The 18,336-nt window shown below is 41.8% G+C and overlaps 1 protein-coding gene across 1 annotated transcript; it reads right to left on the bottom strand.

The window, feature by feature from the left end:
* Window positions 1–680: 680 nt before the first annotated feature.
* On the bottom strand, window positions 681–17,901 carry LOC143489412 (syndecan-2-B-like). Its single transcript, XM_076988435.1, has 5 exons — window positions 17,550–17,901; window positions 5,689–5,794; window positions 4,527–4,666; window positions 3,365–3,506; window positions 681–2,939 (listed from the first exon to the last, which is right to left on the bottom strand). The coding sequence occupies exons 1-5, from the start codon at window positions 17,604–17,606 to the stop codon at window positions 2,776–2,778; spliced, it is 609 nt and encodes a 202-aa protein (XP_076844550.1). The 5' UTR covers window positions 17,607–17,901; the 3' UTR covers window positions 681–2,775.
* Between the last annotated feature and the right edge of the window lie 435 nt (window positions 17,902–18,336).

The following is an 18,336-nucleotide window of genomic DNA, read 5'->3' as shown; positions in this document are numbered from 1 at the left end:
TTCATAAAGGTCATTAAGATAAAACCCCATATCCAGATGATCTGTAAGAAAACCCAAATGAGGATCACTTATTGCTTAAATGCATTACTTAAATAATGATTTTATGGGACAAAACAATCACAGGGCCAAAGAAATAAATACAAAAGAATGTCCAATGTAGATGTGTAAATGAAGAACACAAGAATACAGGGATGAAGAGGCCTTCAGCCTAGGCACAGAGCAGGAACCACACCGCACTCAGAAACTTCATACCTCAAACCTGCTGCTACTGAGGAGTATCAGTGGTCAGAGACAGGTACACTGGACAGGTCCATGGGACAGGTGTCTTAGCATTTACACATTTATATGTGCTACTGTGTTGCCTGGCACCTACAGCAGTTATTACTCTTTTGTGCTTGGCCAAAGGTCTTAACAACCAAGAGATCACAGTAGTGTCAAATTCTAGATCAATTTCTGGGAGAAATATTTTCGTATGGAGAGCCACTCGAGACTTACGTTATGTTTTATGAAATTATTTGAACACAATTTAGCGTCATAAGGCTAATACACATACACTCTGGAAATAACAGTTATCCTAGTTACTTATTCTTTGGAGCATTTCCAAAGAACAATACTCAACCAAAAAGCACACGACCATATACACACCACACGCATATCAGGCATACTAATGAGTATCAACATTCCATGAGAAAATGTTTATTCAGTAGTGTTTCTTATTACAACACCATTTTCACAACTCCATTACTCACATAACTCCATTATTAATCATGCTTTTGAATCTCTGTCCTTCACGTTATTCTGTTGTACAAATATCCTCAAATGCCCAAAATGGGAATCTCTTTTTAAAACAGTAGGCACTTTAAGGGTGTTCAAACATCTGTGAATATACATTTTCATAGATTTTTTTTTACTAACATTTAATATGTTGTATATAAATAATTATATTCTATAAATTATTGTATATTAACATATACAGATACGTCATTGACTCAATGGTCAGGTCCTTAAAGAAAATTAAGCAGAAAGTAACAGGTAAAGGAATGAGAATGTAAAGATATCAGCAAAATGTATAATTATAGGAATAACACTGTTTAAGTCTTTGGAAAATGAACAAGGATTCTTTGATAATCAAGCGGCCCTAAAAGGGAATATCGCCAGCAGTGAGAAATCAAAAGAAAATGACTTCAGCTGAGAAAAAAGAAAGACATTATCAGTGAAGTGCACGTCTGCTGGGAAATCCAAACTAATCTGCTGTATCCCCGTTTAAACATCTGAAAATCAAGGTGTTCTTCTTTTTCATCAAACCTTGATTTTGAGTAATCGCAGAGGCTAACATTTTCATCATTTCAGCTCAAAAGAAAGTATCACCAAATTTTTGTCATTAATCAATGAACATCAACATCTCTAAATGAAGACTGATACTTTCCAAGGACTGAACAAGTGATTTTGATCAAACAAGAAAGCATATTTATTTCATATTCAATGCTATTTAGCATGTAGGCAACTCAATAATCACCATGTTTTTGTTATAACAATATGAATGTCACGTTAAGAAATGAGCGGTTAAGTCTGCAGAAAGATTGCCCAATCCACTAAATATCTTTAACTTAGATTGCTGTCAAAACAAATGACTGCACCTTAGCTAACTTTTATTTACTCATGTATTCATTCATTATGTGCTGCTTAGTGTATTGACTTTTAAATGACTATACTCCCAATGCATCCGATTCTTTACTGTAACAACTTCAATATGGAAAGCCATTTTAAAGTCTGACCTAAATCACTCATTTGATAAAATTATTATTTTATAATTTGAAGACAAAGGATTTTTTATTATTAAAATCTAGTTACACTTTAGTTGTAAAGCTTAGGTGGGAAAAGTATTTTTTTTTTACTTGTGTTTGAGAATGACCCAAGAGTGAATGAGAATGAATGAATGAGAAAATGACATTAGATTTATAAGTAAAAAAAGTCCTACTACTTTCTCAGTGTTCACGTTACCTTGCATAGCAACTTGTAAGAGATAGATAGATAGATAGATAGATAGATAGATAGATAGATAGATAGATAGATAGATAGAGAAAGAGAGAGATGAAACATGTCAGAATTTGTTCTTGACTAAAACATCTAGGGGCTTTAGACTAAAGCAAATGATGAAAAATGAAATATAGGAAATATGGCAAAATACACTTTGACATTTTGCAAAATGATTGGTCCTCTCATACTTTGATAATGAATTGACAAAAATATACAAATTTATGTTGACAAAACTAAAAAATATCACAACCCCAAGAGAGAGAAACCTTTACAAAAATAAAAACATTTATGGCATCTAAATTAAAAAAGATGTCAAATTTGACATCACAGGTTATGGAGAAACTGCTGATTTATGAGCTGGGTAATTATTAAAACATAAAAGATGAAATACAATTATAACCCACATTTCTACCATTGTCCTGTTTTTTTTTAATACAAATATGTACCTTTACAGTTACAAAGTAGTCAATGGATGTAAATACTTGTGAGAAAGAATTCACTGTTTTATAATACACATTACTTCCTCCAACAATTTCAAAAACCACAAAAGAAACAAAATGTGATCCAAAGTGAAAGCACAAGACCTGATTGGTTTTATGAAGCAAAAATATCTTTGTTATTAAATAAGTAAAGGTTCCCAATAAAACCCTCCTCAGTCTTTTGTGATTCCAGCCTTTCTTTTAGAAGACTGAGGAAATGGTTCTCATATGAATGTTAATCTTGAGTGTGATTGGTCGTTTAGGCGTAGAACTCCTTGGTGGGAGCCTTCTGATAGGCTGTGCTAGGTGGCTTGCGTTCTCCCAGATCATAGCTCCCCTCGTCCTTCTTCCTCATGCGGTACACCAGGAGGAGGATGAGGAAGATAGCAAACAGGAAGCCGATCACACCGCCTGCTATAACGGCTACAAAGGAAGGAAATTCACAAGATAGTGTAGTGATAAGTGTAGTGTCAAAAACAGGACAGTGTCTATATGACAAGTTTAAATTTAAATATGTCCTATTTAAAATATCAACATGTATTCATGAATGGGAAATAAAACTTAATGTAAAAGGACTCTGAGATGGAAAGTCTGCAGTGAGGTGAAGCTGGGGAAAAATCATCAAAACAGCCTCTATAACATCCCCTAATAATCTTCATTTGCCTTTAGATGGTGTTAAAACATTGACTGAAACAAAGTGAATTTAATGTCTACACCTGAAAATAACCCAAATATTATATTACGTTTTTAGGTTTCAGATAAAGTGTTTTGACCACACCTCCAGGCACGAAAACGGTATGGTGAAAAAAAACAACAAACTCCGTTTGCAGTGCTGAACTGAACATTACCTGCCAGGACCTCTTTCCTCTCGAAGAGGTTTTCTGTGTGCACCTCGTGGTGCTTGTCATAATCCTTAGCCAGGCCTGGGGAACTGCTTGTGCTTATGACTTCAACACTGACCTGGGGTTCCTCAGTCACATAGTCAAGCACCTAGTGAGGAGAAACAGAACTAAGAGTTATGAATGAAACTCTCGACACACAGTGACTATTAAAGACTATGTGTAGCACAATCCATAAATCCATAAACATTTTATCTTTACACACTACATAACGTTTAAAACAGCGCTGTTCTGTTCTTCACCCCTATGTCCCCTGAAATGGAGAAACTATGTACAGAAACGAATGTGACTCCCAGCACAGAAACAAATACTTTCTAATTAAACCAGACATTTTCTACTTTAAAAGAAGCATATGTGTGTATATATATATTTATTTATTCAGTTTTTCTGTATAACGAAGAACTGAATCCACAGGTTGCAGAGTAGACCAGGTAAATAACAGTCACCTGACTCCAACAGAGTAGACCAGGTGGAGTAAATAACAGTCACCTGACTCCAACAGAGTAGACCAGGTGGAGTAAATAACAGTCACCTGACTCCAACAGAGTAGAGCAGGTGGAGTAAATAACAGTCACCTGACTCCAACAGAGTAGCCCAGGTGGAGTAAATAACAGTCACCTGACTCCAACAGAGTAGACCAGGTGGAGTGAATAACAGTCACCTGACTCCAACAGAGTAGACCAGGTGGAGTAAATAACAGTCACCTGACTCCAACAGAGTAGACCAGGTGGAGTGAATAACAGTCACCTGACTCCAACAGAGTAGACCAGGTGGAGTAATTATCAGTCACCTGACTCCAACAGAGTAGACGAGGTGGAGTAATTATCAGTCACCTGACTCCAACAGAGTAGACGAGGTGGAGTAATTATCAGTCACCTGACTCCAACAGAGTAGACCAGGTGGACTAAAATAACAGTCACCTGACTCCAATAGAGTAGACCAGGTGGAGTGAATAACAGTCTCCAACAGGTGCAATGCAAAAAGAACACATAGCTGTTTCTTGAGTTTTTCCCTAGTTAAGAGTCATTGAGACATTTTCACACTTTGTTTCCGTGTAGATTTTGTCTAGAAATTGCTGTCTTGTTGAAATGAGAAGTCTAGTCATCTCCACCTCGGTGTCCAGATCTCCCTCCAGTATGGTGCCCACAGTTGCTTCTTCCTCTCTGACAAACGGGGTCTCCAGGATTTGAATGGAGGGTTCAAGGGAGTTCTTCCTAATCAACATGTCTTCATCATCGCTGTCACTAAAGCCTGCAGGCCACAAAAAATACACAAAACATTGCAGCAAACCATACCACCATTGCAAGAATGAAGCTGTGTTGAAGTTTGAGTTTAGCCATCACACTAAACACTGTACCTCAAATTCACACACAGTACAGTAGGTCATGTATAGTGAGGGACACGTGGTGAACATTTGCAAATGTGTCTTTGTCGGTCTTCGTGAGAGTATGTGAGTTTAACTCCTGCCGAATGGAGCTAATTCATTATGTATGGAGCAGGCACCTGCTGCTCGATTGTGCTTGTCTTGGCTGACCGCACTTGACCACGAATGAAACATCTGTGAACTCGTCAAACTGCTGCTACTGGCTGGCATCCCGCCAGCAGCCTGTCTGCTCACAGCCGCCTCACGGAGGCACGGGGCTGCCCACAGAGCCTCGCTAACAAGCTTAATGAGTGATGCCAGAGTTGCCACACACACCCTGGGCCTGGGATGCCCACTCACACCCCTGCCTAGCCAGAGTGGGGGGAGAAATACCATCTACAACAGACTGGAGAACGTTCCTGCTACTGTAGCCAGAACTGTCACGAAGGGGCTCTGGAGTCATTCTCCTGCTCTCTGCCTTCATTAAGCAGTGGTACCTGTTCCCGGTTACACACACACACACACACACACACACACACACACACACACACACACACACACACACACACACACACACACACACACACACACACACACACACACACACACTCCCTTTTTCCTAAGTCATAAGGCTGTGTATAAACTGCGTGCTGGGTGAATTAACAGTGTTGTCTCAGTTGTGTGAGTATTAGTGACCATGTAATCACCTCATGTTCTGTTGTGTCATGAGAGGTTTGTATTGGCATGAATTTACAATGACAATAAGCAAATCCAGTGAATAAATATACATAATGAATTCATAAGTAATCCTACCCAAAATAAAACCTGACTAAAACGTTATTAACTGAATGGTGATGTTTAATCCAACCTGAGCTTTAATTCATAGGTTGATGCGGAGGGTCAGACCTACCTGATCCGGAGCCAGAGCTGAAGTCATCATCGTCAACAGGATAATCACCTGAATGATTTTCGAGGTAGAGGACATCAATTGGGACAGTCTGACCTGTCACTGCCGACTGTGAGAGTAAAACACACACACACACACACACACACACACACACACACACACACACACACACACACACACACACACACACACACACACACACACACAGATAAAGTTCTCAGAGCAGTGTATGCCGTACAAAGCAGAGTGTATTGTACATGCCGTGTACAATAGTTTCTAATTTTCTGACATCTCCTCAGCTTCCAGACTCATTGTGCATGAACATCTGAAATAGGAAATTAAAGAACCAGATTCAAGTAGATTTCCCTACATCACCAAAACAATATTAATAATATTAATAATACTGAATAATATATTTGGAGAATAGAGGCCCACAAAACAGTGCAGCACACCTCTGTTTCCCTGGAAACCTCAAATAAAGCAGAAAATGCAGAACTTTGCTGCACAATGAAAGCAACACACTGGTCAGGACCTGCTGAAACATCTCTCATTTGTGAGGGAATTAACGTTTCATTGCTCCTCAACAGAATTGCAAGGCTATCTGGTGTAATGAAGATCAGACTCAATAGTAAGAAATAAAGCAGCGGTATATTACACACATACATTGTGTGCGAGTAAACGTGGATCTGTTCATTAAGGTAGCAAACACTGACACTAACGTGACATGATGTTGGAGGGTAAAACAAATAAGAATCTGGAAATGTGTGCACGTTTGTGTACAAAAGGGGAGGAGTCTTCAAAGGCAACCATGGCAACAGTAAAATACAGTTCCAATCAGCACTGAGTGGTATTAAAATCGGGATCAGTGCTGGTCCAAACTGAAAGTGCAGTTCTCCGTGCAGATCTGGGAGTTTCTCTGCCAGAGTCACAGAGTCTCTGCCTCCAGGTCTGAACACGTTGCACAAAGCAGGCAGGACTACTGTGGCCCCCTGATGAATATCCACAACATGTAGGCAGGTTGCACCACGGTTGTGCTGCACTGAGTCACAAAGTCAGCGAGGGAACTCTCGGATAGCACTCTCTAAAAATTCAATAATGATCCCTGTTCAACCAGCAGATCATGACAGTGTAAATCTCTGCCATGGCACAGACATAAACAGACTGCATTTGTTTTATCTATTGTCAGCCTTATGCACACACATGCAAAAATGCCTTAGCATTCCAAAGCAAGATTTTAAAATGTTGTCTTTTTAGTATTTCCAAAATGTCCCTGTCATAGGAATATAAATTATTAAACAGTTGTGAAAAAAATCATAAACATGTGCACAACAGAATTAGAGTAACTCCTGTTTAGTCTTTCATGTGTGTGTAATAGGATCCTATTTGCAGTGGCCAAATGAGGGCGTGAGAGAGAGATGGAGAGAGAGATGGAGAGAGAGATGGAGGACTATAGGAGCATGCTGGTTAGTGTTGAATAATGTCTCCCGTTCCAAAACAAACTCCTGTCGGCCATATGAAGGCGAGAATGGCATTCCTCATCTCCAGACCTGCACAAGCGTGTCATTGTGTGCTGCTCTGAGTCACACTCTTAGTACACTCCAGCACTACAGCTGAGCAGGACACTCTACAACTCACAAACCACTCTCTCTCCCCTCTCCTGCAAACACACACACACAAACACACACACTGTCTAACTCATGTACACATTCAGTGCACCCTCACTAGCTCAGTAATTCATAAAGCACCGAGCTTGCTGCATGGAGTCCCAAAGCAGGAACAGACTGGAGGAACAGACACACAGTCTGATCTGGCCATTAAGGAGGGGAAGAACACTTTCTGTTGATAGAAATGAGCTGAATAATTCAAGGATTGGAAACAACATCCTCCAGAAGCCGAGTGCAAAATTGGAGTGCCAACCGCAAAAAGGTAAACAAAACTAAGGCCAACTTTGAAATCCCTTACCTCTAAAACATCCCAAAGGCCGTGATATTTCAAAAAGCTGTCTCATCTAGCTGAGCCTAAATGTAGGTCTGTATTCTGTAGCACTATGTGTACAATCACACAGACAGGGAAAGACAGACATCATGATAAACCCTAACAGCAGGTTCAGGGAATCTGATGCTCCGACATCTGCAGGGTGCTAAAGCTGACTTGATCCAAGCTCTTCTCCGAAAGACACCGCTCCGAATCCTCCCCAACATGGCAGGCCGGGTCTCCAGCTTTATGGAATGCAAGGTGAGTGCATTTTCTTCACTGCAAATCAGACCTACACATGCAGGTCACGTTCCTGTGCACATAAGGTAAGCCTGTCTCCACTAGCCTGACACGTCTCCGTCTACCCGTCCTCACACACCCACAGCACTATTAACTTCAACTAGTGACCCATATAATGGATTGAAAGTGCTTTAAATTTGTTTACAAAACCAGTGCTGCAACACCAACAGCTTGAGCGTTTTCTTACGTTTTCTTAAGGGGGAGTACTGTTACACTGGAGTCATGGCTAGGGTAATAGTCCTCGCCTCCTTGTACAACGACTAAGGTAACAATCTTGTTACACTGGTACCTCAGCTAGTGTAGCTACTCCCTATAAGATCTGGTAGTAAGTATGTTGTACGTGAGATCACTCAACATGTTAACCAGACTGGATTTGCAAGCTCCTAGTTTATAGGACTGTGGAAAAACTCTGCTAGACCCTGTTCCAAGATCAGCTCTGTTTCTTTCAAAGCCACATAAAACACTTCAGGAGAGATGGTCTGTGATACTCACTGTGATGGAGGTACGTCTGTAATATGCCAGTAGGTCTGTACTGTACTACGATGTGGTTCACCACACAAAGGACATGGCAGAATTAGGTTGAGGACTCAGACATCAAAAGCACATATTAGTGCTCTGGAGAGCAGAGCTCCAGAAATGACGCAGGGAGTGTTTGTGTGGCCAGGCCACTGCAGGGGCCCCTCCAGCGGGCCTGATATGATTATTAAACCCCAGACATTCCCCCTCACACAAGCTAAACTGCATTCACAGCTCTTAATGTAATCTCAATATAAACCCAACTGCTACGCTTGCTTTTGAGAGTGTTCTCTGTACGCCCAAGGCCTGGCAGTGTTTCTTCACAAATCTACTCCGTTCCACTGACTGGACAAACAGGTCCATAAAGCTCCTCTGTATCTGACCTGTAGGACAAACTGTACTAGCTCTGGAAACAAACATGACATTTGACATCAGGGAACATATGTTTTTATCTTACCAAATAAACAAATCAATGAAATTCTTAATCACAGATTTACATAATGAGAAAGAAACAGATGTGGGAGTGTATAAATAATTGCAGAGGCATGTGTCTGGACCATGTGCTTGTCTCATGCACATTTTGTATCAGTTTCTTGAAGGGATTTGTGTCTGCGACAGAAACAGAAACCTGGAGAGCTGCTCAGTACGAGGTCTGTCCCATCCATCCACACAAAGAATCACTTAAAATGAACAGAAATCGATAGTGTAGCAGACGAAGCAGAGGGAAAGAGAGAGTGCTCTGTTCTCATTACTGTGATGGGAGCTGAGTATGTGACATTTGAAACAGTCGCACATGGCTGCATCCTTGTTTGCCGGCTCCTGAGGCCAGGTAGAGGCTATCAGCTATAACAGGACCAAACACAAGAGAGGAGGAGAGAGAGAAGGGATGTTGCAAAAAGCTCAGAAATAATGACCAAACTCTTGGATGTCCAACACAGTAATCACAATTACTTAACACTTCACCAGTTAAAAAAAAAAGAATTATGATGTGAAATGTGTTGTGTTGATATCAACCAAAAAACACATCAGATCCTCACCCAATCATCAGCTACTGCCAACGAAAGAAAAAAAGTTTTTTTTTTAATGAAAAAAGCAAAAATTCATAAGGACGCCCAGCATCTAAACGAGAGAAGCAAACAGGGATTTTAGGCTGCATGCGTGAGCAATGTTAGTCCAGTGAACTCAATATGTAAAACAGACATGATGTGCACTGCAGTGATGGTGAGATCAGTCTGCCAAGTGTGAGAACACAGATGTGCCTCTGATATTAACCAGCCAGCTGAGCTCTCTACACAGTGGGTGTACAGAGTATGACCAGCTGCTGATATTCATCTACACACACACACACACACACACACACACACACACACACACACACACACACATCGCCAACAAGTACACATATGCATAAATACACAAGCATACACAAGCTGGATGGATATACACACCGAGCACATTAGGCAGGCATCACTGTCTACAGTAAGTTGCACAGAAGGAGAGCAGTGATGAATACAGCCCATTCAGACCACAGGCATGTGAGCTATTCTTAATATGTCTACTCAAACACAGGTGCAGAGCAGAGGGAAGGAAGGGAGGGGTGGAGAGCACAAAAGAGAGAGAGAGACAGAGAGAGAGAGAGAGAGAGAGGGAGGAAGGCGGAGGAATGGTCTGGAGGCGCAGATGTCAGGTTAAACAGTGACTTCAAAACAGGAACACCATGGAAAACTTTGGCTTGACTTTTAAACAGAAAAACAGAAAGAAGAGACATCACACCTGTGTAGCAGGTGAATATAAACACAGTTACACAGTTATAAAAGCATGAAACGGTGTTCCAGATTTATTGGTTTGATGGAGGTTCAGTTCATGACCTGGCCCTCACCTTGCTCTGAGATGAAGGCTCCACACAGTTCAAAACATTATATTCTCCAGTTACCTTCTACATTTATTCCTCTAAAATGACATTAAAAGGAAGGTTTTACTTGTCTGAACCTGAAGAGTTTAAAGACTGTTGGGGGTCTCAGTCCACAGATGAATTCATGCGGTGTTTAAACAGAGCTGAATACACACATACATATATATTTCAACATTACGTCTTTAGAATAATAGAATGACAATCTTTATTTGTATAGCACCTTTCATACATACATGCAATAGAACTGTACCATCTGTGCTTTTCTTGCATACTGTATTGATCACATTTACATTAAAGCTAATAGCTAACAATTGCTAGCTTAAGCTAGGTAGCATTTTTTTCAGATGGTTAACCAGATCTAGCAGTCTTTGACTATATATGGTGGGACCTAAATGTGGTAAAGTCAGTGACTATTGGCCATTTCAAAAATGTAAGTGTGTCACATCATATAACATAAAAAAATGCATCTGAACAAATATACATAAAATTTGCTAATGTTAGCCGGCACATTTTATTAGATCCTCTTGCTTGTCAAATAAAAACAATAACTGGTTATAAAAATAATTTCATCATCCACATTTCCTCCCGTAAGTGTCAGGAAAGCTGTTTTAAGCTTTAGACGGTTTAGACTGAATCTGTATAGAGCCCAATTTTCAAATTCACAGTAAGATGTCTGCTACAAACTCTTATGGTGTCACTTCAACCCGAGAAAGAATTCTGATCCATTTTGATATGATCTTGTTTCCTGCATCAAACCTGAGCATTTTGTATGCGCATGTCATCTCTGTGATTGGAGCAGAACAATGCAGAGTGGGAGGTGCCAGGGTCAGTAGATTTCACAGTTCATGAATATGCAAAAAAAAAAGTAGCTTATGATTTGCTAGTGTGTTAAATTTCACAACAAAGATGAATCCAAATAAACAGTTATTCCTAAACAAACTTTAGGGAACAGCATATAAAAAAGAACTAAAAATGTAGAGGTCATTTTACGAGTTCTGCAGTGCATAATAAATGTTGAACTAAAACAGAAGCATGAGGGTAATCACTGTGTGAGCCCTTTAAAATGGGATCATTAGCACCGTCACCTTTTCGTTTGCTCTGTAGGGATCAAGACCTAGTTCCTGTGAAGCTGTTATGAGACATTGACTATTTTAAAAGCACTATATAAGCTTATTTTAGTAAAAATTTAATTAAATTGTACTGGATTTACATATGGAAAACCAAACCAAACTACTCCAAATGAATTTCCTGAAGTACAATATTGCAGGTTCTTGCATTCATAGCAAAATAACACTACAATTAGTTCCACTCTCTGTCTACATGGATACAGTGCTTCTCCTTTTCAACATTACACTGAAATGACATCTGAACAACATGCATGCAGTCATACATGTATGTTGTGTCCAAAGACAGTACACTGCATTTGAAAAGCTCGGAGCACAGTGGCATCTCACTGCCCAGTCTGTCAGTTATGGAGGTACATTGTGCATGTGTGTTTCATTGTCAATGTGGAACACCTGGGCATTTACAGGTTTAAGAAGAACTCTGAGGAGCTCAGGTGACAAAGCAGCCCATACATAGCACACCTGGCCACAAACACTGCACACTGGGAGCCCAGAGTCAGCACAGGTCACCACACACCTGGCCACAAACTGTAGCTGACAGCACAAGAATTGCTGGAGTAAAACAGCAGATGAACTACCCGTTCTATACATGCTAAACAATGAGACATTTTAACAATACGGTATAGCACTCCACAATTATGAACATCTTTGAGCACAGCCATAATTTGTAAGTCATCATTATGGGGACAATAAATAACTCATAATAATATGCAGCAGTAAGTTCTGTGGCACGTTACAAGGCAGGGTTTGTCAACACCTCTAAATAAAGCTAATGTACATGGCCATCCTCTCGTCTCAGCGGGGGGTGGTTAGCGTTTCCCTGTGTCTGTGCTGCTGGACCGAGTCCAAGTCGGTCTTGGAGTGGATGGCAGTGCTCAAAAGGACTTTCAGAGAGCACACGTTCTTTGCCAGTCCAGGGCTGGAACTCTGTGGGTACCTTTTCACAAACGAAAAAAACCGTCTGCACCACGGTAGAAGCTTTCTCCCACATTTTAATGAGTTAACTTGAAGTGAGAATGTAACAATACCTTTATTCTTTAATACAAAAAATCCACAATAGTAACAAAACATACAAAGATGAGAGAGGAGGTTTTGGAAAGAGAGAGAAAGATGCATCTGAGTTCAGGTAGCAGCTACACCAAGATAAGAGAATCTCTGGGTGGCATGCTCTGGGTTTAGAGAGCACTGTTCTTTTAGAGCTAAAAACAAATTGTCCATGTCATCTACAGACGACCAAAAACACCCAGAGACCTACAAAATCAAATAACTGCGATATAGAGCCAGCTTCATCTTATCTATCAAGCACATCCCTAATTTATTTCCAGGCTGTGGATATCACTGACAGGCCCTGTCAGCTCAGTTTGGAGTGTTAAAACCTCTAGCAAACTGTATGCAGGTCAATCTTTAATCATAACACATACATGGATAATCAATGTGTTGTATTATATTACGTCACAATGTGGCAACATAACATTTTTCATCAAATTTAGCCTTGCTATATAGCAATAGTAGACTCCTGGACATGTCAGTAGTCACTCACGCCACCAGATGTTGTTGGTCAGGGTTTGTTTTTCTGTCAATGAATTTATGGTCTGATCTGATCTTTGTAAGGCGTACCAAAATGTGTTTTAGTACACATGACCTAAATTAACAGTAGTGTACAAATTCTCCACACACTAACACGTGCTACTGTGAGTGCACCACACATACACAAACACACACATACACACACACAAACAAGCACACATAAACATACACACACAGACAAACACACAAAAACACACACACACACACACAAAACCATCTGGTGTGGAGGTGTTTGTAGTCCAGACAAAAACGGCACGTCCATATATGGGCTCGGAGGAGGCATGGCTCTATCCACGTCAGCCAGCCCCCTATTCTGTGTGCACAGCAGACCCACTAAGTCAACACGCTTGCATAACACGGCCAGGAAAACCCGTGGAACGCAAGACCACTTCAGGGAAGAAAACAAATAAAATCAATAAAGTTAACTAAAGAGCATGTGCTAGACCTAGAATTCAGGTACCCCTCAAAATGTTATGCACTTCCTTTACATGTAGAGCTATGGCTGTTATCCCACATACGCAGCAGATGAGCAGAAGCAGAAGCCACACGGTGTGGGGAGGAGATGTTTTCAGATGCTAGAACTGCCCAAACAGGGCAGAAGAGATCACTGTAACCATTTGTGTAGTTCATCTCATAGAAACTATGATCAAGGACTTTCCATTCTGTCAAGTCAGCCTACGTAACTGTAGCTGCCCCCATTTTGGCTTAATTTACTCCAAGTCTCCTTTCCACTCTTCTCTGCAATGTGGGGACCCCTGCTGAAGTTTATTAAGTGCTCCTTAAAGTCTAGCATGCTGTAATTTCACCACCACCACCACACTGCTAAACACACTCTGTTTTCAGCTCTGCCCACCTCTTCTCTCTCTCTCTCTCTCTCTCTCTCTCTCTCTCTCTCTCTCTCTCTCTCTGTGTCACCCTACAATACTGCCTACTTACTGAAGTCTAATGAAAGTCATTTCGAAGTGAAGGCAGACCAGGCAGGGTGACCGCCCGGAGCAGACGACGCCTCTGCCTCATGAGATTGGATTCTTACACTGTTGCTTACTGTGGCCCTCACAGCTACTGGCCCCTGGCCGCTTCACTGTGGCCCTCACAGCCGCTGGCCCCTGGCCGCTTCACCGTGGCCCTCACAACTACTGGCCCCTGGCCGCTTCACTGTGGCCCTCACAGCCGCTGGCCCCCGGCCGCTTCACCGTGGCCCTCACAACTACTGGCCCCTGGCCGCTTCACTGTGGCCCTCACAGCTGCTGGCCCCTGGCCGCTTCACCGTGGCCCTCACAGCTACTGGCCGCTTCACCGTGGCCCTCACAGCTACTGGCCCCTGCACCGTGGCCCTCACAGCTACTGGCCGCTTCACCTTGGTCCTCACAGCTACTGGCCCCTGGCTGCTTCACCGTGGCCCTCACAGCTACTGGCCCCTGCACCGTGGCCCTCACAGCTGCTGGCCCCTGGCCGCTTCACCGTGGCCCTCACAGCTCCTGGCCCCTGGCCGCTTCACCGTGGCCCTCACAGCTACTGGCCGCTTCACCGTGGCCCTCACAGCTCCTGGCCCCTGGCCGCTTCACCGTGGCCCTCACAGCTACTGGCCCCTGGCCGCTTCACCGTGGCCCTCACAGCTACTGGCCCCTGGCCGCTTCACCGTGGCCCTCACATCTACTGGCCCCTGGCCGCTTCACTGTGGCCCTCACAGCTACTGGCCCCTGGCCGCTTCACCGTGGCCCTCACAACTACTGGCCCCTGGCCGCTTCACCGTGGCCCTCACAGCTGCTGGCCCCTGGCCACTTCACCGCTACTCTCACAACTTTCCATTCGCTCAGCTAACCAAGACGCTGGAGGAATGAGGGCCAGGAACCCTCGCTAGCTAGAAACTAGAATTTAATGACTCCCCCACTTCACAGCTCTCCCAGTCCAGCCTTGTATATACTGTCTCTGTCTTTCAGATGCAAGCCATATTGGAATCTGTTTATGGACAGGCCAGCGTGCCTATGTTCTGTTTACAGAAGGCCTCACATAACCGCATCATACATGTGTCATTACTTGTGTTTTAACACTGTATACAGATTACTTCCTATCCTGCAATGTTATGAGAACTTGATTTATGCAGCATAGGATCTAGTGTTTTGAGCAAGTAAAAGTGGTTAATATGAATGCTTGTCATTCCATTAGGACTAAGTGTAAACTTCACAATATTTATGGACCATTCTTACATAAATACAACATTTAAGATGTGACTTCTTACTGTGATGTCAGTTTGAAAGAATTTAGGCAAGCTTTCCTAGCCAAACTTTTCCCATAGCTGGACAAAATGAGCTAGAATGTGGTCACATAACATAGTCATGTGGTGAGATTAAAGCTTGTGCTTCGCAAAAACATAAGCTTGCCTTTCTTAAACAAAATGGGTCGCAAAATCATGAATTATACAAAATGTCCTCAATTCACAGTTTAAATCATTTACTTCTCTTTGGGTCTATAGTGAAATCTGTGAAATATAGTGAAATTTAGACTAATTTAGCATGAAGTGGTCACACTACGTAGTCTTAAAAAAACTAGAAAAACCCTTCAAATGTATTTTTAAAAGTTAACTGTAATTAAGTGTAATTGCAGCAAAACTTTAAGCTATTTAGAGCTATTCAGCCCATAGGTTAAAGTGTCCAAACAAGTCAATATGGTTCAAATTCCACACAAACCAAATGTTATACAAACGTCTGAGTGGGACCAACAGTAGCGTTTCTCATTAATTGGTTACACAATGTTCTGACTTAGTATCTGAATATTAACCTCTTCAGTGTTGGCCTCTTCAGCCTCACTACTTAATCTCTCTGATTTGTTATTTTGCCCTTTGTTTGTTTGCTTTTCTTCTTGTTCATATCGTGGTTTACATTATATGGCTTTGCCCACTTGAAATCCTCCTTCATAAGGAAAGGTAGTTAAATATGAAATATAAAGAAAACTGCTATTACCTGTAAAAGCATACCATTAGGAAAGAGATAACTCTTTGTTAGCAGTCTCTGTCTGTTAACGTATGTCTTTGTCCTACTGTCCTGACACCCACACCTCCAGTTCTGATCAGTCTCAGGTTGAAGGCATGCTGTGCCTTCTTCAGAGACTGAAGCTTGTCAGTAAATCTTTACAGGAGTCTTAAATGCAGCACTCTGAGGACCACAAAGAGAGGACACGTGTAAACCTGAATCCCAGCTATGGAGCAAGCTTCTGCCTCACAGGTGTTTACTGAGGGAGGAGGGGTGGGGGGGGGAAGCTATTCATGACCTTCTCAATATTGATGAAAAGACTATTTATTCAACATAAATGATTAGCAAGCGGATAATGTCACAGACAGGGCACAGCTTGTCTAAGGTCAGGGCCAAACTGTAGGCAGGAAAACGAAAAATCACTGAACGTTTCCACAGAAAGCTAAAGCCATACTCTCATATCACCTTTAAAAAATGTACTTTCTTCCAGCTACTCCATGCATTTTATTGTCTTTTAAAACCTTTACATCAAGTAATTTTGAGTAGTTGCCTTTGAGGACATTTTTTTTTTGTTTTCATTCCAAAGAAGTTCCTGGCTAAACGTAATTAACACACGTGTCGTGAGACAGTTCCTAAACTACTAGACTGCACCACAGACAGTGTCATTATGGACAATCTACAGTAATGATACAGGTTACACCAGGATAAATGACCTTTGACCTTGCGGTCAGGCCAGAACTTGTTACAGATGCACTGCCCAACACAAACCAAAGCTTTCAAAGCCTTCAAGAAACTGTATGTTCCACCATGTTCCATCATCATGAACTAGCTGGACAATATAATCCACTATCTCATACAGGATGACCCATATACATTTACAGGTCACTGCAATAGTCCAATTTGTTGGCTACTTAAGAAGATCACGATGATCGATCAGCTATAACGATGTCAGAACGATCTTAATTATTTTCATTGTACATGATCAACCTGGTAGTTTCTCCTTAGAGTTGACGATCAAGCTCCAAGCTTCATATCTTGACATTGACGTTCAGGTGTGATCATGGGGTTTTACTGCATTGCCTCATACGCTCAGTGATGTGGACCAGCGAGAAGAACCTTTTAAAGATCAAACATCTGGCAGTCTTGAACATTTCCGAAAACACTGCCATGTATTTTGGCCATGATCACCATCACCATGTTTCTTACGACGAGGACCAAAGTTCGCAAGTTACTTTAAACATCACGCAATGCAAAAAACACATTTTCACCTAGAAAAGTTGCACCATCCCAACACGTTTACATGGGGGTTTCTCATCTCCAGGACACGGAAAACGCACTTTAGACGAGCTTCTCACCGTTTTCTCCAGCAACAACACAGGCGAACGACCCGCTCGCTGGAGACGAGATCTTGTATCTCCAGGATTCACCCACACATTTAAACGCCAGTGATCGCAAGTTTAGGGACCTTCACGCCAAACTCACCTTCTCACCCGAGAAGCACAGCGCTGCAAGACTGAACAACATCCAAATGTTCCTCATTATTCCCTTTACGGACGTCTGCTGAGATTTAGCCAAGAAATTTCGGGTTCACAGTCTCAAGTACTTCTCTGGCGAGTCTCAACTCCTCTGTGGGTTCTTTCTATCCTTTTCCAGTGTTATTCCAGTAGTACGATTAGCTCGGGTTTTAGTGCCAGCTCGTTGTTGGAGGAAACACCTTTCGTTTCTGTTTGCTTTCTGAAGCTATCTGATGACTAGATGTTGGAGAGGAACCGCGTCATTTCTAAACGCCCTGCATCTTTGGGGTAAGTGCAGCACTGGAGGCTCAGCCGGAGGATGAGAGTGAAGTAGATGTGGTGGGCGGAGCGTGTGCGTGATGATTGACAGGTGGGTACCGCATGGAGGCAGGGTCCCCCCATTTAGGGGATGCTCCGGTCACCAGGAGGAGGCAGCTGTCCACACCCCTCAATCATTCACCGCTAAAATGCTTCAGCTTACTGGATTTATTAATGCGGATTCCTTAAGTGGAATATGCTCTCGTGTAAACACGCGATGCAAACTAAAAGTATTCAAACAGTAATAATTAATCATCCAACTTATAAAAATAAAAATGAACACAGTAATTAATATGTCTATTTTATTACCTATCAAAAACGGAACTTAAGACTATTAGATTGTTGATTATAAAATGTGTGAATAGATGCATGTCTTACTGGAACTGCAGATATATTCACCTTGAAATGAGGACAAATAATCCCATAAACCATATCCA

The sequence above is a fragment of the Brachyhypopomus gauderio genome, unplaced genomic scaffold (assembly GCF_052324685.1).
Source record: "Brachyhypopomus gauderio isolate BG-103 unplaced genomic scaffold, BGAUD_0.2 sc62, whole genome shotgun sequence".
NCBI classification, from domain to species: domain Eukaryota; kingdom Metazoa; phylum Chordata; class Actinopteri; order Gymnotiformes; family Hypopomidae; genus Brachyhypopomus; species Brachyhypopomus gauderio.
This window is presented reverse-complemented; position numbering and strand designations above follow the sequence as displayed.